This window comes from Stegostoma tigrinum, chromosome 3, assembly GCF_030684315.1.
Source record: "Stegostoma tigrinum isolate sSteTig4 chromosome 3, sSteTig4.hap1, whole genome shotgun sequence".
Lineage (NCBI taxonomy): Eukaryota > Metazoa > Chordata > Chondrichthyes > Orectolobiformes > Stegostomatidae > Stegostoma > Stegostoma tigrinum.
The window spans coordinates 55,454,257-55,476,183 of NC_081356.1; the positions used below are offsets into that span (position 1 = coordinate 55,454,257).

Genomic DNA, 21,927 nt, shown 5'->3' on the forward strand with positions numbered 1-21,927 from the left:
GCTTGTACAAGGGGGCATAGCTACAAATTGAGGGGTGATAGATTTGAGACATGTCAGAGGCAGGTTCTTTACTCAGAGTGGTAAGGAGGTGGAACACCCTGCCTGATATGTAGTTAACTCAGCCACATTAGAGGCATTTAAACAGTCCTTGGATAAGCATATGGATGATGATGGGATAGTGTAGGGGGATGGGCTTAGATTAGTTCACAGGTCAGCGCAACATCGAGGGCCGAAGGGCCTGTTCTGCGCTGTATTGTTCTATGTTCTATATTAAGATAACAGTTTGGAATGCCTGCGAAACTAAGGAAAAGAACTTTTTGGTGTTAAGATCACCAACTCATCAGCCTTTCCATAATATTAGTAAGACCAGTATTTAGATCCTAGCGAATGGAGATTTGAAACAAGCAAGCATAAACATGCAAAAAATATGCCAGTGATGCGGAAGTTACAGAATAGTTCAGCAGCATTAACTTTTTATTGCTTATCAGGTGTTCCAGTCATTCAGCACAACACGTATAATTACATTTTTATACCCTTATTTTAGTTCATTTCCCAAGTCTCATCTGTTCTTTTTTTCTGAAAAACAGCCCATCTATAGCCCTCAACTAGAGAAAGCTGATACCTGCAAAATCTTCGTACATTGTTCTAAATTATATGGAGCCCAACAATTGAAGAGGAGTTAATCGGCCTTTTCCAGTTTGGGTAGTCGACTGCCTTCTAGCGCTAATGTTCCAGACCAATACAAAGTAATCTACTGGATAGAAAACCATTCTCGAGTGGAAGGAACAGCCCTAATTTATTTTGGTATGGTTTCTCCATCCGCACTCCACATTACCTTAACCAGCTAACTCCTAAGCAAAAATTTCACATAGTGGTCTGGTGTCTACCTAAATTCATTACTCATCAACAAAAGTAAATGTAGCCAAAGTCAAATAAAAGGTCTGCTTGCAATGGTGTCAGCTGGCTAGCTCTATCAACAATGGTCCTGGTGTAGAGAGAGAAACTTGCCTCCAATAATCAATTCCAGGAAGCAGCCCGGTTAAAAATGTGTCAAGTCACATTCAAGCAGTGGTCGGTGAGAGTGGAGTAATCGCAGAAATCAGGCAATTCATTTGTAAAATGAATGAATTCTTTGTAGAAAGTATTACAAAACTGCACACTAAAATTGTTGCTTAATCTGGTTGCAAAATGTGTCTAAAAAAATCTTGATGTCGTTACTAGAACACAAAATAAACTGTTCAACAGCTAGCAAATAAAGAGATTAATTTATACACTTCAACTGCCTTTAATGACCTAAGACAAGGTCAAACTGGCAGCAATAAATTGAAATATTTACCATTTGTTGCTACTGTAACATCAAGCTGCCTTAAGATTTACCTGACAGAGTATTTTGTTTAAAATAAGCTGGAATGTAATGAGGCCAGGCTTGATCAATTAGTTCAGCCCTTCAAAATAAAGAAATCATAAGGCTTTCATGGATTTAGCAAACTGAACACTGGGACATATTAACAATGATTAAAGTAATATCAACTTACTGTCCTAGTCAAATTTCAATTTCAACTCTTTTCAGGTGAATGAATTTCAACTAAAACTTAATATTTATTGCTAAACTAGATAACTTTTACACACATTATAAACCAATTAACCACTTAAATTTTGGTAGACCTATGGAATACTTACACATGGCATGTTTAGAAATTTTCCCAGCTTTACTATGGTTCAGTACAGTCTGTTGCAACACACAAACAGGTTCAATGATTTAAGGCAATGTGTATTGCATTGCTTCAGATTACAAAACAACAAATACATTTTTTAAAAAAATAAATCAGTGGGCCACTAATATTTGGATCAGTGCTGGAATTCTGGCAGTGGAAAAGACCAGATAGAATCTGCAAATTGTCACTACCAAGTGATCCTTTGATTGGCCAATTTTCTCTGATATCATTTTCAGACACTCATTCTTTCATGAAGAATGCTCACTGGATGCAATGTCCTGGAGCATTGTTCTTATTTACAGAACCATCTTTGGTAAAGGTTAGCCTTCCCTCAGGAAAATACAAGTACAGCTAGGAATACCAAAAGGCCATTTGCCTCACTATGCTTCCTTCAATAAGCTGTCCTAATCAGGTATATAATTTTATTTTAAAATAATCTTGATGTCTTCTTTCCAATGTCCTCATTTTTCAGCTATGCTTTGTGATAGATATCTTTGCAAACTACTGTTCAAAAAGAAAGGTCACAATTTATTCTGCATAAGTACATATACTTTATTCCATCAAAATATGTATGCAACACTCATTTTAAATACAAAATATTTTACAATTTGTACATGGACATACACTCAGTACGACAGGCCATAAATTACTAGTTACAGCACAATAGGGAACGTAATGCCAGTACTGTACATCTGATGTGCTTTAAAATCCCTGATACAGTTATATTAGTCACCTTATAGAAATGATAGAATTCAGAATCTCACAGATAAATTGCAACAGACCATATGTTCAGGCAAATAATTTGATAGGGTGTGTTAAATAATGACACTTAACATCCTATAGTGCATTTTCACAAAACAAAATGCATTCAAATTGCTTTATGATGCAACTATCAAATATATTTTGCAGATACAAAAAGTACATTACTGCTGTCCAGCTAATAAGAACGAACTTACTCCATCCCCCTTCTAGGGCTAATCATCAACAATTCTGTAGTCCCTACAGGGCAGACCCATTCCTATATTGTAATACTGACTGTTTATGCTGAATTACAGTAAGGTTCCAATAATATGTTCGAGGAAAACTGAAAAAAACTGGTTTCATTTAGTAGATGGCTGTCTTAAATTTGATGCCTAAAAAGGCAAACAGTGCACTTCTGCCAAGCTTGCTAAGACAGCTGAACGTACAGAAACAGCTTTTTTTTTCTTTTAGGAATGAACAGATACCGTGGGTGCGATCCCAGTTCAAATTCTACATGTCAGGATAGATTGAGCAAAATAAAAAAACGAAAAGACGAACACGATGCCAAAAATATTGTTAATGCTGAGAACATAATCAAAAAACAGTATCAACTGACAAAGGGATGCTGAAAATAGCAGGACATAATCAAGACTGATTGTTGAGGGAGAAGCCTCAATTTCATTGTGTAACGGAAACCACTGTTCTTCATTTTTACCAATTAGTTGAGACTAATTATTGCTCCAAACTATCTTTATTAAATTATCTGTATATCACACCAGTATAGTGATTTTTAAGGCACAAAATACAGACTCCCGACCCTATCACATGTACTTTGGTATACTGCTGTTGGAAGTGTGGAAGACCTTCCCTCAATGAATATTATATTTGTATGCAAATTAATCTGAAAATGGCAATAAAGTTTAATCTGGCAGTTTGAATGAGCACCTGGGTTTAGCTAATTTCCACTGTCCAGTTCAGTCATTTCTTACAAAAAAGATAAATAGGTCTAACATGTATCACTACACAACTTGTAGTGATGTGTGTTGGAGGCCCTTTTTTCTTAAGTTAATGGGAAGGAAACTCCTTTCTCCTTTCCTGACTATAATCCAAGTTGAGACGTTTTGTTACTGCTCTTTCTTCATGATGCAGGGAGCCTAGGCTGTTGTCCAGGGAAGTAGGCAGACATCACTGGTGGTGAATTTCCCTGCTTTGGCATCGGTGGACGTGTGGGCACTAAATAAAAATCAGAAAACAATGAGAATCAAAGAGAGAAAAAGAAAGAAGACAGATTATTTCTGTACGTTAAAAAATATACATTTCCAAAATTGTCCAAAAAATGTTTGATTAAACACTGGGCAGATCTCTTTTATTCTGAGAGACATATGCTCATACAGCATGGAAGCGGACCATTTGGCCCAACCCATCTATGCCAAACAGGTTTCCTTAATTGAACTCATCCCATTTGCCTGTGTTTGGCTCATATCCCTTGAAATCTTTCTGATCCATGTACCTGTCCAATACTGTAATTGTACCTATCCCAACCAACCACTTCCTCTGGCAGTTCTTTCCATACTTCTGTGAAACAGTTGCCTCTCAGAACCCTTTTAAATCTTTCCCTCTCAAATTAAACCTATGTCCTCTAGTTTTGGACTCTCCTACCCTGAAGAACAGACCACGGCAATTCATTTTGTCTATTCCCCTCATGATTTTACAAACCTCCAATGTAATCCCTCAGCCTCCTACAGTCCGGGGAAATAACATCCCAGCCTAGCCAGCATCTCCTAAAACGTAAACCTTACAGTCTTAGTAACATTCTTATAAATGGTTTTTGCATCCTTTCCAGTTTAATAACATCCTTCCAATAGCAGGGCAACCAGAATTGCTTCCATGCTCCAAATGTAGCCTTTCCACTGTCTTGTACAGTGGTAACATGACGCCCCAATTTCTGGTCTCAATATTCTGACCAATGGAGGCAAGTCTGCCAAATGCCTTCTAAACTACCCTGTCCACCTGTGAGGCCACTTTCAAGGAACTATGTACCTGCACCCATAGGTCTCTGTTCGACAACATTCACCCAGGCCCTACCATTAAATGTGTATGTCTTGCCTGGTTTGTCTTACCAATATGCAACACCTCATATATATCTGAATTAAACTCCATCTGCCGTTCTACAGCCCACCAGTCCAGTTGATCAAGATCCTGTTATCCTTAGATAACCTTCAGTGACCACTGTACCAACAAATTTGGTGCCATCGACAAACTTATTAACCATTCTTCCACATACATACTGATTATATATAAAAGCAACAAACAACAGCAGACCCAGCACCAATCCCTGCTGCTCACCACCAGTCACAAGCGTGCAGTCCGAACAATGACCCTCTACCACCACCCTTTGTCTCATGCTGTCAAGTCAATTTTACATCCAGTCGGCTAGCTGTCCCTGGATCCTACGTTCCCTAACTTTACTGACCAGTCTACCATCATCTATCATCTTAGTTATTTCTTCAAAAAACTTAATCAAATTTGTGAGACACAATTTCCCCACACACAAAGCCACACTATCCATAATCAGTCCTTGCCTTTCCAAATGCATGTAGATTGGTCTCTCAGAATCCCCTCCAACAATTTAGCCACTACTTAAGTTGGGCTTACTGGTCTGTAGTTTCCTGGCTTTTCCTTGCAGCCTTTCTTAAATGATGACACACCAGTAGCTACCCTCCAGTCTTTCGGGACCTCACCTGTGGCTGTTGATGATATCAATATCCCTGCTAGGGGCCCTGAAATTTTTCTGAGCTTGCCACAATGTCCTAGGATCCACTTGATCAGGTTATAGAGATTTATTTACCTTCATGCTTTTGTCCTAATGTCGACATTTGATGGAAAGGAGGGTTTTTTACCCAAAAACTTTGCTTCTAGAAATCAAAGGACCACTTCTAAGGACACAGCAATTGAGCTCTACTCAGTTAATGAAGGACAGAGGATAGCTAAGGCAGGAGGGCCAATACTGATGGAATACTAGAAATACTCAGCGGGTAAGGAAGCAGTTCTGCAGATTGATTTCACTCTCTCTGTAGGTTCTTTTTCAAAATTGTTAATGAAATTTGTGCATCACTAACAAGCCCAGCATTCATATTATCTCTCAGAAAGCAGGACAGGCATTCCTGAAACTGCAGTCAGGTTGTATAAATGCTGTCACAAGGCAATTCCAGGATTGTAACATAGCAGTGAATAGTGGTGATATTTTACCAACTCAGGATGGTGTGTGACTTGGAGGAGAATTGTAGATTGTGGTATTCACATGGACTTGCTGTCTTTTCTTCAAGATGGTACAGATCATTGGTTTGGAAGGCGCTGTCTAAGGAGCTTTGACAAGTTTATGCACTGCATCTTGTAGATGACATACACTGCAACCACACTCATGAAGGGGTGGGATGCTGATCAAGTGGGCTGCTTTGCTTTGAAGGTGTTGGGCTTCATAAGCGTTGTAACTGCCCTCATCCTGTTGACTGCTCACAATATTTCTGTTTATATTTCTAATTTTTAAGCTTTTGCATGCATTTTACCAAATGCAACGACACCACAATGCACATTATGACATTCTGTCTAACAATGAACACTTACTGTATCAGATGAAAGCAAGTCAAAAGTTGGTGACATTATGTCCATACATGGCAATGACCTATAATAATTAAACTTTTGTTGCACTGAAACAAATTATCCAATAATTTTTAAGTAAGTAATTTTTAAGAAAAAATACACTCCATGGCCTTCAAGGATTATTTAAGCATAAATTAAAGTGGATACAAATCACATCTTAGCATCCTATATGATTTTCTCTACATGCAGGCATTTAAAAAAAACTGTTTAGTGTACATATACGTTTGACCTAGTTCAACTGCTCTATTACCTGTGCTAGATGGACATGATGCCTTCTGTAGTGACACCGCTCGAGGCAACACTGGTTTACCACCTTCTCTCTTGTGTAAGTATTTCAGGTCCAAGCCAACTGGTTCACTATAGTGAATATGACATATTTCTAATTTAACAGCTGGAGGAGTTGTTCAAACCACAGTCAGAGAGAATGTTAACATGACATGAAATATTTCAGTTTTTAAAAACTTTATTTTGAAAATTAATATCACATTAATAGATTAGAGGAAATAGTATACTGCTTTGTTACGGGTTTTGACTTTTTGAAAATTAAACAATTCCAAAAGTTAAGTGAGCTAACTAAACACAAACGCCATTTCCTCTATTTCAGCCAATTATCTCCCAACAGTGCGATTTATTTCAGTAAATAAACTTACAATAGCTTGGCTGTACAGAAATTTACAAGGAGCCAATACCAGTGTAAAATCTTCTAATTTTTTCATCTGCTTTATATCAACAATTACATCAAGTTATTTACTTTTAAATGCTTAATTTATAAAACCAACAACAATATTCTGGAGACTAATCTGCATACGAATTTAAAAAATAATGTGTCCAGTCACCTAGAATATCAGTCTGACTACATATCATATTGGAGGAGCTTATTCAGAAACACATCCCTTGATCATAACCAGAAGTTCCATTTTAATCTATGTAGCAGTAAAGACCTCAGCAAGATGAATGTCTGATAAGACCCACCATGTGTATTTCTCCATCAGACCTATGCTTATTTATGCATTTCACCTGGAACACAGCAGTAGATAAGACACTGTTTCTCTCCATCTTTTGTCAATCTGAATTAAGATGTAGACATACTCTTAAATGTAATCTTGCATATTTAATACTGTTTGTTTTCACTCTCCTAATTTCCTTCCATTCTTTCACAATGTTAATTTTCAGCACCAGGTACCTCAAGAGGACTCAAGAATCCGTTCACCAAGCAAGAATTTAGTGTACTGGTTTTCAAGATTATTAGAGTTGCATCTTATCTCATCATCTGATAAAACCGCGGTTAGGCTCCTGAATATTGTGACTTTAGGTGATATAACTAAGTGAAGCTCATAGGAATTCATGTTAAGGCAGAATTAGGTTCCTAGAGACATTTTTTGCTTAGAGAAAGAACGTACAAATTGAAATACAATACTGTACATGTGCAGTACTGTGCATTTCTAGCTTAAATAATGAGCAAAACAAAATCATTTATCATAAATTAAATACGACACAGTTAGGTACTTTAGATACTTTACCAGCAGAAAACAAGCATAAAATATGAAGCTGAAATAATGCTGAAATAACTGCAGACAGGCCAGTATTCCATCACCAAGTCACCCATAATTTACACAAGCACAATACATGGACTCTGATTAGCTAACTCAGTGCCAGTCCCAAGAGTGAGGATGCTCTCTGACACTCCTGTTTATATCAGTCAGCCAGGCCTCACTGACTGGGCCCGTTAACCTGGGCCAGAGATCCCACCTCTGCGAGATCCACCTGGCCTGACATTTTTACTACGATCAGTGGTAACCCGCACCAACCACTTCCCATTGGAGACGGGAACCAAAGAACAAAACCCTTAATCTGTAACAGTTCCCCAGTATACATTCTCAGGCTTGCATAAATTTAAGGATTGGAATCCAGAGTGAATCTTGTTAATGACTGGTTCAGAACCAATGATACAGTTGTGCTGGTATCAACCTTCATGAGAACCGGATGACCATTTAACTAGACTTTTATTTTGATTGGTTCTGGTTTGGATGTTGCTAGGCAATTTAACTGTTCCAAGCCACAAGTAGGTAGTGTGCACTCTCGTGGGTACCAGCCTACGAGTTGTCATACTGAGGTCAGCCCTCATAGGACTCGGTTGCTGTCTTGAGTCTGCATACCAGCAACAACTACAATGGCTGGTTGGCCTGGATCCTGAAGAACATTTTAGCTGTTTAGCTGAGGCTCAGCTTTATTTTGTGGGGGCTGATCTAGGGTTCCTCTGCTCAGGATATATTCTGCATGATGCTCTGTCACTGCCTACAGTCAGTGATGTTCCCTAAGTTCAACTGGACAAGTGAGGGTGTCCACTTCCATCTAGAGGTCCTGCGGCTCACATGCTCTGCTTGCTGCATTTTCTATTGACAAAGAGAGTTGTACTGCCTGTTTGAAGTCTAGTCGGGCTTCAGCTAGTAGGTGCTTTTGCATGCTTACATCATTAATCCCACAGACCAAATGGTCTCTCAGCATCTCATTCAGGGTTAACCCAAAATTGCATGCCTCTGCCAGTCATCTTAACCTTGTCAAAAATGCTGACACAGATTCCTTGGGCTGCCGCATAAAACCAACAGCATCTCAGAATTAGGGATGATCAACTCTTGAAAGGTTTTAGTATCTAGTGTCTCAGGGAAAATTAGGCTCCTAATAACCAAAAAACGTTGTGGGTCTGCAAGAGTCAGAAGAATTACTTGAAACTTTTCCTCTGCCTCAATGTTATTGGCCTGGAAAACATAATTCATTCATTCCACATACTGGGCCCAGTCTTCGACTGTGGGATCGAATGAGTCAAGCCTTCCAAATAAAGGCATGATGCCAGAAATGCTTACCCGAACTCAAAGACTCAAAGTTTCTTCAGGAGCATGCTGTTTTCTCTTGTCACCATTGAAATAACTGATAGAGGCCAGCATCTGGTCACCAATTCATCCCTAATTTACACAAGCACAGTACAGGCAGAGCAGCTAGCTCAGTGCCAGTCCCTAGACTGAGGGGAGACTCTGACTATATCTGTCAACCAGGGATCTCTGATTGGCTCAGGTTAACAAACACCAATCAGGGATCTCATACTCTAGGAGGTCCTCCTGGCCAACTGTTCCAATCACAGCAGGTGCATATTCCTAAATGCCTACATTAATAAAGAAAATAATCTTTAAAATGAAACACATCTAAAAATAAATAAATACTGCATAAACACAATTACTGTACAGCTAAACACCTGCAGTTTTAATTGACCATGCGCCATCTACTGGCAGAAGTAGGCAGAACTAATTGTACTGATCAATTTCTGTCAATAGAGGCCAGAACATCAGTAAGAATTCAGAACAGCAGCGAGAAGAAAACCAATACTAACCACTTTGAAGGTAAGTACGGAGGATGGGAACAGGATTCAGGAGAGCAATGAATGGGGACAGACTGAGACAGGGGTAGGAACTGAAGGAAAGCCAGGGGACTGGGCGGCAGATAGATTTATTGTGATTATCTTTAATGTCATCAACAAAGTAAACAATGTTAACAAAGTCAACTTTAAATGGGGACTTACTGTACAGTATACACATTATATGACAGTGGTCACTAGATAGTGACAAGTTTCAGCAACACAGAAGCCAAACGAAAAGTTAAGTACACTGTTAAAGCCATGTGCAGCTTATTCACTGTAACCCAGAATTTGAATCATGGCCTGTTCAATACCACACAGAATTATGTTCAGTAATCTTTCTTACCCTTAAAGTATATAAAATTGTGAAATCTCTGAATTTTCTTCCTTTTAACAATAAAGAGAATTCAGTAGTATCACACGACTATACTATCAGTGAACTTGCAACTCAATTTTAAAACATGAATGTAACTACACCATCTACAAATGACTCAAAACTGCATCTGGAGGCCAGCCAAATTACTCAGCTTTACCACCTGGCAACAATCTTGACTAGGTAATTACACTGCATTGAATTTGGACAAAACAAACACTTACAGAAAAACCAGTTTCAATCAACATAAGTTCCAAAGGTCAAAGCCATTTAGGAATGCTAAGGTTTCTGAGATATGCCATACGAGAACAGGGTTACGATGAAATGTTTTCCGAACAAAAATAGAATGGTTCTTCAGTTACAAAAATGAAACACTATCAGAATAAAATTATGAAACAAAAATTCAAAAGGCAAAAGCCGCTCCCCCTTCACATATCCATTTTTTTCTGATTACTGGATTTTCCTCAGTATTTTTGTGGTTTGTTTCCATCTACTTTCTTCCATTTAATTGGCATATTTTTGTTTTTCTCCCATTCCATCTTTATTCCCCTCTCACTTGCTTGACTTCCCATCTCAAAACTTTAGTTTCCCCATGCCATTTCAATTGTGTGTTAGTGTGGGTGGGATAACTGAGCATCAACTGAAACGATCAAGAGATTAAACTAAGAAAGGGCTGCTGATCAAATGATGCTAATGTAGTTCGTGTAATTCGCATTTATACGACCTGGGACTTATTCAAAGCTGTATCTGGGGCATCATCTGCATGCGTGCATAAAAAGGAATTTGGCTTTTAAAATTACATCCAGCAGCAACACATTGTGTTTTAAATATAAATAAGGACCAAAGAACTGCAAGTATATTTGGGAGAAGACCTTGAATATTGCCTTCAAAATGCTGACTGTGTTTTGAATTTTGTCCAGATCCTTTTCCTTGAGTTTTAACGAATTTTACTTTAAACCTTGTATTTTACAGTCAGTTGCCCAACTGATTTCCCTTAAGAAGCTATATTTTTCGTCCTGCATGTACATACACAATCTCAGAGATAGTAGGACCTGCAGATGCTGGAGAATCTGAGATAACAAGGTGTAGAGCTGGATGAACACAGCAGGCCAAGCAGCATTACAGGAGCAGTAAAGCTGACGTTTCATGCCTAGAGATAATGGGAACTGCAGATGCTGGAGATTCCAAGATAATAAAATGTGAGGCTGGATGAACACAGCAGGCCAAGCAGCATCTCAGGAGCACAAAAGCTGACGTTTCGGGCCTAGACCCTTCATCAGAGCGGGTCTAGGCCCGAAACGTCAGCTTTTGTGCTCCTGAGATGCTGCTTGGCCTGCTGTGTTCATCCAGCCTCACGTTTCATGCCTAGACCCTTCTTCAGAAATGGGGGAGGGGAAGGAGGTTCTGAAATAAACAGGGAGGGGGGGGGGAGGCGGATAGAAGGTGGATAGAAGATAGATTGAGAAAAGATAGGTGGAGAGGAGAAAGACCAGTCAAAGAGGTGGGGATGGAACCAGTAAAGGTGAGTGCAGATGGTGAGGAAGGGAGGAGATAGGTCTGTCCAGGGAGGATGGACAGGTCAAGGATCGGGATGAGGTTAGTAGGTAGGAGATGGGGTGGGGCTTGAGGTGGGAGGAGGGGATAGGGACAGGTTAGGGAGGCGGGGATGAGCTGGGCTGGTTGTGGGATGCAGTAGGGGGAGGAGAGATATTGAAGCTTGTGAAGTCCACATTGATACCATTAGGCTGCAGGATACACAATCACACAACTATTTTCTAGTTTCATAGAACATAGAACATAGAACAGTACAGCACAGAACAGGCCCTTCAGCCCACAATGTTGTGCCGACCATTGATCCTCATGTATGCACCCTCAAATTTCTGTGACCATATACATGTCCAGCAGTCTCTTAAATGACCCCAATGACCTTGCTTCCACAACTGCTGCTGGCAACGCATTCCATGCTCCCACAACTGTCTGCGCAAAGAACCTGCCTCTGACATCCCCTCGATACTTTCCACCAACCAGCTTAAAACTATGACCCCTCGTGCTAGCCATTTCTGCCCTGGGAAATAGTCTCTGGCTATCAACTCTATCCACGCCTCTCACTATCCCGTATACCTCAACCAGGTCCCCTCTCCTCCTCCCTTTCTCCAATGAAAAGAGACCGAGCTCAGTTAACCTCTCTTCCTAAGATAAGCCCTCCAGTCCAGGCAGCACCCCGGCAAAGTCAACCTCTCTTCCTAAGATAAGCCCTCCAGTCCAGGCAGCACCCCGGCAAACCCCCCCCGAACCCCCCCCAAAGCATCCACATCCTTCCTACAAGAGGGCGCCCAGAACTGGACGCAGCACTCCAAGTGCGGTCCAACCAAAGTCCCATAGAGCTGCAACAAGATCTCACGACTCTTAAACTCAATCCCCCTGTTAATGAAAGCCAAAACACCATATGCTTTCTTAACAACCCCGTCCACCTGGTTCCTGGCAGAAGTCTATTCAGCTTTTCAGATAATGGCCTTAAGATACAGCAAACACAATTTATGGTTTTGATAGGGTTTAAAAGAACATTCCAGAGCATCAAGAGCTACACAGCCTTTACAACACAGGCATTACAGAATGCAGAACAATGAGCACCACAGCACAGGAACAAGCCTTTTGACCCATTAATGTCACAGGTATAACTGTATATGTACAGGTAGGCCACAATGGGTATATTTAATGTTAGTATCATGTCTCCTGCATTGGCAAGTAAGTGTTCTATTCGGAATATGTTCCTGAAATTGAGTTCTTACAGATTAGCTTTCAAAGAGATAACATTAGTTATAGTGAAACAGCCCTGCCCGAACTCTTTTGCACAATGAGTTTTCCAACCTGGATGAGGAAAGGAGGAGTGGATAGCCATTTAAAAGAAATTTTGAAGGAAGGGAGGATTGTTGGATAGAGCAGCTGTTGAAATCGTCTTTAAGAAGAAATGGGGAGCAATTTACTCCAAATTCACACAGAGAAAAAATAATTTCAGACAATACAAAGTAACTCATTTTCAAGTTTAAAAAAAACTTAGATATTTTGCATTGTTGCCGTTATATAATCTCTGCTGTCATCAAGCATCCCTGCCTTAAAAAATTGAAGCAAATGCTATTTACTGCTCCAACACTTTAAATAATGATTTCAATATCTCCAATATATGCTTTCTTTGAGAATTTGCAAAGTTATACCTTGCAATCAGGATGCTAATACTCAATTTCATAAATCTAAATAATACGCAACAGGAAGTACTTAAGATTCATTGTGGCATTTAAAATTAGTCCATACCTTTTAGAAGTCACAGGCATTAGTGTTGGTGTTGAAGCTGAAGGGCCTGATTTAGATTCAGTTGCAGGAATGCTGCTAGGATTTAGCTGCAAAGGACTGAAGTGCACCTAGGATAGTTATGCAACATTAGACATCAAGTTTTTCTGAAGAAAGTCACATTGGTGTATTATATCAATACCAATGTCAATAGACAATATCCCCAAGTGCACAGCCATTTCGTAAATCAGTTCGAAACTGCAGACAAAATTACTGTTAAAAATTGACAAAGCACACTTTGAAGCATTTGAAATGTAACTGTGTAAACATTACAATACCCCATCTAGTAAGAGGCAAAACAGTTTACATGGTTAAAAACCGGTTTGCATCAAACATCCTGATTTTGTGTGTGCAAAGTTATTTTAGAAACTATATTTTGTTCAGATTTTAAAAATGTAGTGAATTCCAAAATATTTATGTTTGCTCAAAATGATAGAAAAAATACAAATAGTGTATTTTAAACAAAGCCTGCCTGAAGACCATGTCCTGATACACCAGGCTTCAGGGGTGGAGTATTCATTCGTACAGTAGAAACAAAGTTCTTTGAGTAAATATCTGAAGGTGATGCTGAAGAGACAGGCTGTGGCATCAAGGCAGAAAAAGGAGGTTGCAACAAAGATTGCTGGAAAAGGAAAAGCAACAGCAAAGTATTAGTATTCACAAACCTTTACTTTAAAAGTCAGCACAAATTATATTAGCTTTCAGCTACCAGACACTTCACACATTCCAAACAGTGATTTGTTGTCCACTACTGTGCAACAACAACTAATGCAGAAAACCAGAGAAATAATTTTAAATCACTGTCTTTTTTTGTTCTGTGCCACACAGCCTTTATTGTACCTGCAAATCCTCTTATAGAATTACAGAATCCTTACAGTGCAGGAGCAAGACATTTGGCACATTGAGTTCATACCAACTTCTCCGAAGAGCACCCTACCCAGACCCCAACCCTGACCCTCTCCCTCTGACCCTGCAGTTCCCATGGGTAAGCCACCTAGCCTGTACATTCCCAACAGTACAGTCAATTTCACATGGTCAATCCACCTTACTTGCACATCTTTGTACTCTGCCAGGAAACCAGACTGCCTGGAGGAAACCCATGCAGACGTGGGGAGAATGTGCATACTCCACACAATTGCCCGAGGCTGGAATCAAACCCAAGGATGTGCAGTTCAGGTGGATTAGCCAAGCTAAACTGCTCATAGTGTTCAGGAATGTGCAAGCTAGGTGGGTTAGCCATGGCAAATGCAGGTTACAGGGATACGGTATGGGTTGGGTCTGGGTGGGACACTGGGTGGGTCAGAGGGGTCAGTGCAGACTTGATGTGCCAAATCATCTGCTTCTATGTTGCAGGGGATTCTAATCATTCACTACATTGTCCACTGATGGTAAACAAACTGGACACATCAGCCAGTTTTTAAAAAAATAGTCATTCATGGGATTTGGGCATCACTAGCTCAGCCAGCATTTATTGCCCATCCCTAACTCCCCAGAGGGCAGTTGACAGTCAACTACATTGCCATGGGTCTGGAGTCACATGTAGGCCACACAGGATAAGGATGGCAGATTTCCTTCCCTAAAAGGACATTAGTGTACCAGATGGGTTTTTCCTAATAACTGGCAATGGCTTTGTGGCCATCATTAGACTCTTGTCTCAAAGTCATTACTGAATTCAAATTCGCCATCTGCTATGGCAGGATTCAAACCCAGATTCCAGAATGTGGGTCTCTGGATTAATAGTCTAGTGATAACACCACTAGGCCATTGCCTATCATACTGTTAATGGGCTGCCAAATTTTATACTTAAATTTCCTAGATGCTCCCTTGGAAGATCCACTTCTTGGAAATATCATTGGCAAATAAAAGAATGAACAGTCGTAGAATCATACAGTATAGAAGAGTCCCTTTAGCACATTAAGACTGTATCACCAAAAATATACTGCTATCTACAACTCATTTGACTTTTTCCCACACTGGGCCCATTGACTAGAATGCTATGACACTTTAAGTGGTCAAGCAAGTACTTTAAAAAGTTATGAGGTTTCCCACCTCAACTGGCCTCTCAGTGAAAACGTGCTTCCTCAAATTCCCTCTAAACATCCTATCTTTCACTTTAAAATTATACCTCCTTGTTACTGACCCTTTAACTAAGGGGAACAGCTGTTTTCCATTCACTCTGTCCTTGCCCCTCATAATCTTTCACACCTCTATCAGGTTCCCCTTCAACATTCTCTGCTCCAATGAAAACAACCCAAGCTTATCTAGCCTCCTTTTATAGTTGAAATGCTCCATCCAGACAATATAAGGGAGGCAATGGCCTGGTGGTATTATCATTGGACTGTTAATCCAGAGACCCAGATAACGTTCTGGGGACCCAGGTTTGAATACTACCATGGCAGATGGTGGAATTTGAATTCAGTAAATATCTGGAATTAAGAATCTAATGATCGTGAATCCATTGTTGATTGCTGGAAGAACCCATCTGGTTCACTAATGCCCTTTAGGGAAGGAAACTGTCATCCTTACCTTGTCTGGCCTACATGTGACTCCAGACCACAGCAATGCGGTTGACTCTTAACCACCCTCTGGACAATCAGGGTTGGACAATAAATGTTACCTCGCCAGCAACGCCCTTATCCCATGAATAAATAAAGGAAAAAAAAATCCCAGTGAATCTCTGTTGCATATCCTTCCCCAAGTGTGGCCACCAGATCAGCACACAGTACTCCAGTCATTGCCTAACCAAACGCTGTTTGTTGAATAAAGGCAAGTGTCCCACATGGCTTCTTAACTACTGTATTAACTTGTCCTGCCATCATAAAGGATATGTGGATAAGCACCTCCAGATCCCTCTGTTCCTTTGAACCTCCGGAGTGTCCTGCCATTCCTTAAGTACTTCCTTGTCTTGCTCTTTCTTCCCAAGTATATCATCTCACATTTATCAAGGTTAAATTCCATGCACCACCATTCTGCCCATCTGACCAAGCTGTTCCTATCCTCCTGTAACCTAACACCTTCCTCCTCGGTGTCATTTGCCCGATCGATCTTTGTGTCATCTGCAAAATTACTTTTCAGCTTCCCCACATTCTCATTTACATCACTTCAATATCATAAACAATAAGGGACCCAACAAAGATCCCTGTGGTACACCACTACACACTGAACTCCAGTCACACAAACAGCCTTCTACAACCAACCTCTGACTCCTGTCAGTAAATCAATTTTGGATCCAACTTGCCAAGTTTCCCTGGATCTCATGAGCTTTTTCACTTTCTTCATCAGTTTCCCAGGCGGATCTTGACAAAGGCCTTGCTGAAATCCATATAAACTGTAGAAACTTCCCTACCCTCATCCAAATATTTGCTTACTTCCTCAAAGAATTCCACAAGATTTGATGAGCATAATTTCCCTCCGACAACGGTATGCTGACTATCCCTGATCAAACCTTGCCTCTCTCAGCCCTGGCATTCTCTCCTGTGTAGTCACAGAATAAATATAATTTCACTCAGAGGTGGAACTCATTGAATCAAATTGATATTTCTAATAGTTGGAATTAAAAATCTTGCATTGCAGTCTCAAACTAAATAGCAATAGACATTAACATACCATTAATATGCAGGTGAAGCAAAACATACTAATATTTCAATCAAATCGTAAAAAAATGTTCTTTATCCTATAGCCTTGTTACTAATTTTCCACACACACATTTGAAATTGTAAAAATAACTGTTCCTGATCACTTTGTTAATAGTTCACTTACCAGACTATTCTGCATACCCCCAGGTCTGGACAAATTGCTGTTAGATATCTTTGATGGATCAAATGAGACTGGAGTTTCTTGCAGTGCTGCTAACTTATTTTCATTCAGTTGTTTATTCAACCAGGATATTACTGGGAAATATAAATAACAGCATTTCATAAAAACATCTTAGAAGTTAAATAATGGAGGTTGTTCCTTCCCACACCCAATAAAAAGTCAAAGTTGTAAAAACATATTTGATCAAGATGAACTTACAGTCTTCTACTTTTCAGTTTAATCGGTGCATTAGCTTCAGTATTAACTGGTAAATAATAAGTGTACAAATACTGCTAGATAATGTCACCTAGCCACATCTGCCAATGGTTTCTGTTAATTCATACTGTGATAAAATACCAGCATTTCCTAGGTCTCAGCCAAATATTTGGAATGTCTTTTCATCATTTCATTTCTCATTAATTGCTAGTTAGCACCAAATTATTAGTGCACTTGATCTGAGAAGTTACCCAAGAGAATTTCTATCCATATTGCCCATCATGGTCATTATTGAAACAACCTCTGTTATATTTGCATGTCACTAAATACCCCTATATTTTGATTTTCTTTTACCTGCTTTAATTTATCTATCATTTACCTTTTGTCCTTCATTTTGCATACATGTTTCAGTGAAGGCAACATAATTATTGAATATTGACCCAGATTGCCCAATAATCCTGCAATGTGACAGTGTCTCATGTGTTTATGTAGGGTGCAGACTCAAAGCTGACCACAAAGATAATTTCCAGGCACATACAAAAAGCTCAGCTCCTTGACAAAGTTTCTTGTCAACCACTTAATGATTTTCAAATGAGGTTCAGTGTTACATTTGTCCAATAATGCGGCTGTGAGGTGCAACAGAACATTTAACTTAATATAGTCACACAAGTAAATGTTCCAGGCACTAACCATTTTCGTTAGTCTTTAGAAGCTGCTTGCTTTCTTCAAGTTTTTCAACAGTGGTATCAAGCTGCTCTTGCAATTTACAAACCTAAAAGAGAATTTTCACAAATAAAACTAGTTGAGTTTTTTTAATAAGAAAACTCATTTTCGAAACACAGAATCCCTACGCATTGTGGGAGCAGATCATTCAGCCCACAGAGTCCACAGTGACCCTCCGAAGAACATACCTCCCAGATACACACCCTACCCCATTGCTGCATTTCCCACCCTCGACATGATGGAAAATTTTGCACTGTCAACCCGCCTAACCCACACATCTTCGGACTGTGGGAGGAAACCGGAGCACGCAGAGGAAACCCACATGGACAAAAGAAAAATGTGCAAACTCCACAGAGGTAATTGCCCAAGGCTGGAATCGAACCCAAGTCCCTAGCACTGTGAGGCAGCAGTGCTAACTACTGAGCCACTGAGCCGCCCAAAGAGAATAAACTTCTATTCTCCTTCCCTAGATCTTCTAAACTCTTTATTTTACAATTTAAGATGATAATGAATTGTAATTCAATACCTCCTCTTCCTTTTGTCTTAGAGACTGTTGAGCTTCTTTTAGTTCTTGCTGCTCCTTCTGCAGAATTTGGGTCTTTTCTCCTATAACTTTTTCTTGCTGCATCGTAACAGTATTTTTCAATCTAATTTTTTCCATTAATTTTTTCACATCTCCCTGCAGTTTTTTGATGATTTCATTAGCCTATACAGTAACAAGATCACATGTTAAATAAGTTCCAATAATCTAACAAGGTCAAAATGAATTATAATAAAAGTTCAAGGAGCAGTTGGTCTTAATAAAGGCAAATAGCAAAGATGTGCTTTTTTAATAAGGTGAACTTACAACTATTTTTGTGTTTTTTTAATCTGTGTCAAAGAAATAAAAATGCTAGAGTACTACAAAGAATACCAGCACTCCAATTTTAGTCTATAGACCTGGCTGAGTTGCCTTGGGTATTGGATAAGGGCTGAATGAAACCAGATTTGCATTACTCATTTTCCTTTTTTTATATAGGGGTGAGCTCAAGAATCAGCCATGATCCTGTTAATAATACAGCAAGTTTGAGGGATACATGGCCTCATCTTGCTCTTTTATTAACATTCCTAGCTAGTTGAGAAGCATACCTTGCCACTGTGCAAGAAAGCAACATTACACAGTGCAGGTACATAATAAAGAACGGTGGAAGTAAAAGGGCTTGAAGAAACCATATTTCATCGCTAAAACATTCAATAAACACCTCTAATTTCAGCAGCTGTAAATCCACAAAAACTGTGGATTAAATGAAATCCACAGACGGTCTGTCTTTATTCTGACTTCACTACGATAAAATAGGTTCCAGCCAATTACCCTGATAATGCTACATACCTTGGAACACCAACAGGAAATCCAATATGCCCCATTTCTCTCCTTTTGCATCCCAGTCAGTTTTCAGCTGTATCTGTACAGCTGTCGGAAAAGCTACCATTTGTTGCTAAATTAGGTGCTGATCATATTAATTAGATGACCTTGCAATTTCCCAGTTTTCAGTGCCTGATTAGAAAATAAGTTTATTCAAGACCCAAGTTGATAGATTTTTAGTTACTAAAGAAGCATGGGACACGGAGCAATACAAGAAAACGGAGCTGATTTAAGAAACTCATCCACAACCTTAATAAATAAATAGATGCCTCAGGATTCAAAATGCCTATACCTGCTCTTATTTTATTCTGCTGTTATTACTTGAATACTTTTCCAATCCATGCAAAATGAACATCCAGGACTATCAGGATTTATTGTTTAAGGGAAATACAATTAAAGGATGTTACAGTAACATTTTGAAGCTATTTCTGAATCATTTTTACTTAGTCATGATGTTTCCTACCAACAGCCTGGCCATGTCACTATTTTGGTGCTCCGAGGAGATGATCTTCCTGCTCTGCTCCAAAATTAATCATTCCAAATCTGACAAGAAATCAACTCGGACTTATCAAAAGAGAACAAAGCATAGAAAAAAAATTCAGCAGGTTCTCGACATGCATGGAGACAGAAACAGAATGAACATTTCAGGTCCAATCTGACCCTTCTTTTTGAAAGTGCAGAAAAACTGAAATTTACTGACTTATGGCCAAAAATATTTAGTTTATTCAAGGTGGATTTAAGGCAAGTGTAGCCAGCCAGATTGGAAATGCAATGAAAATGTCTAAATGGATACCTTTAATAATTCTTCTGAAAGTGATTTCACGGTAGCTTCTAACTTTCCCATCTGTTGTTGTTTTTGTTCTAGACTTTCTTCCAGATTTTTCTGAAAATGAATGGGGAACAACAAATATAAATGACTCCAGTGCCATCTTGCAAAATCTCCGATTCTATTCTGCTCTTAGAAAGTCTTTTGGAGGATAGTGGTGAGGGAAATAATAGCATAGCGGCACTGTCACTGCACTAGAAATCCAGTGACCCAGGTTAATGCTCTGGGGACAAAAGTTAAATGAATTAATCAATTCAACTGACTGATTTAAAACAAAAATGGAATTACAAGTTAGTCTTAGTAATGGTGCCAGGGCTCCCCTCCTGAAAATGCTTTCAAAAGGAATGACCAATCTACTGTTGAACAGAGAACACAGGGTATCTATAGCCATATAATCAAGGGAGGAGATGCATCAGCTATGGTACGTATCACATAACAGCTTCCACAGTGGATTTTAAGTGCAGGTATGCAGATACAGATAATGTCATTTTTCTTTTGGATATGTGCAATGCGTACTGCCACTTTGTTTCAGTGGGCAGCTCCAATTTTCTTTAAACACTCATATGTGCATCGTAATTTGAAGGGGGGGAATGTGTGCAATTTTTGCAGAAACTTTCAGGCTGCTGCACAGCATTGCATTTCGGAAACACTGGAGAGGCGTTTGAAAAAGCCATCAAAACAGAAATTTTACAAGACCAAATGGGTTGCTCTTAGAAAAGCCGGTACAGATTCAAGGAGCTGAACGGTCAGTCCTCACCAAAGGAATAACCAGCCCCAAGCCATGCCAGGTATCCACCATTCCCCCACACCGCCCCCTCAGAGGCCGAATGGTCAAAACCTGCCTGCTCCTGTCCCACCGAGCTCATCTCCCCCTACCTTGGCTCCGTTCTTACTCCTTTGGTGCAAGAAACTCCTCCCACCTATGTTTTCAACACAACCACGCCCTCCACCTTTTCCAAAGCTTTCAATTCTCCAGCCCCCAACATCTCATGTTCATCATGGACGTTCAGTCCCTATACACCTGCATTCCTGCCCCCTCACCAACCACGGATCCCCCCCCCCACCCCGCCAAGAAGATGGCCTAAAAGCTCTCCGCTTCTTCCTCTCTCATAGGCCTACCCAGTCTCACTTCATCAATGCACTAATTCACTTGGCGGTACTGGCCCTCACCCCACAGCAATTTTTCCTTTGATTTCTCCCACTTCCCACAAACCAAAGTAGGGCTATGGGCACCTGCATGGGCCCAAGCTATGCTTGCCTCTTTGTAGGGTTTGTGGAACAGTCCCTCTTCAACAACTACGCCAGAGCCATTCCCAACCTTTTTCTCCGTTATATTGATGAGTGTTATCAGTGCTGCCTTGTGCTCCGGCGAGGAACTCGAACAGTTCATCAATTTGGCCAACACCTTCCACCATGCCCTCAAATTCACCTGGACCATTTCTAACACTTCCTTCCCCTTCTTGGACCTCTCCAGTAACCAACTCCCCACTAACATCCATTTCAAACTGGCTCCCACAATTACACCACCTAAATAGACTACACCTCCTCTCACTCCCCCTCCAGCGAAAATTCCATCCCATACTCACAAATCCTCTGTCTCCGCTCCCAGAATAAGGCGTTCTACTCTAGGACTTCCCATATATCCTCCCACTTTCAAGATTGTAGTTTCCCCTCCTTTGCGATTAAGGACAGCCTCAACCACATCTCTCCCATTTTCTGCACTTC

At 40.0% G+C, this 21,927-nt stretch overlaps 1 protein-coding gene across 2 annotated transcripts in view; it reads right to left on the minus strand.

Annotated features, from left to right (window-relative positions):
- Window positions 1–2,242: 2,242 nt before the first annotated feature.
- Window positions 2,243–21,927, minus strand: part of sass6 (SAS-6 centriolar assembly protein) — an 87,860-nt gene continuing 68,175 nt past the window's right edge. For both annotated transcript variants that reach the window (XM_048527756.2, XM_048527755.2), the window contains 8 exons: window positions 20,170–20,259; window positions 18,501–18,680; window positions 17,942–18,023; window positions 17,000–17,130; window positions 13,713–13,862; window positions 13,205–13,311; window positions 6,367–6,473; window positions 2,243–3,689 (listed from right to left, as the gene is read on the minus strand). In XM_048527756.2, the coding sequence (XP_048383713.1) occupies window positions 3,595–3,689; window positions 6,367–6,473; window positions 13,205–13,311; window positions 13,713–13,862; window positions 17,000–17,130; window positions 17,942–18,023; window positions 18,501–18,680; window positions 20,170–20,259 (942 nt within the window). In that variant the 3' untranslated portion in view covers window positions 2,243–3,594. The remainder of the gene's footprint in view (window positions 3,690–6,366; window positions 6,474–13,204; window positions 13,312–13,712; window positions 13,863–16,999; window positions 17,131–17,941; window positions 18,024–18,500; window positions 18,681–20,169; window positions 20,260–21,927) is intronic.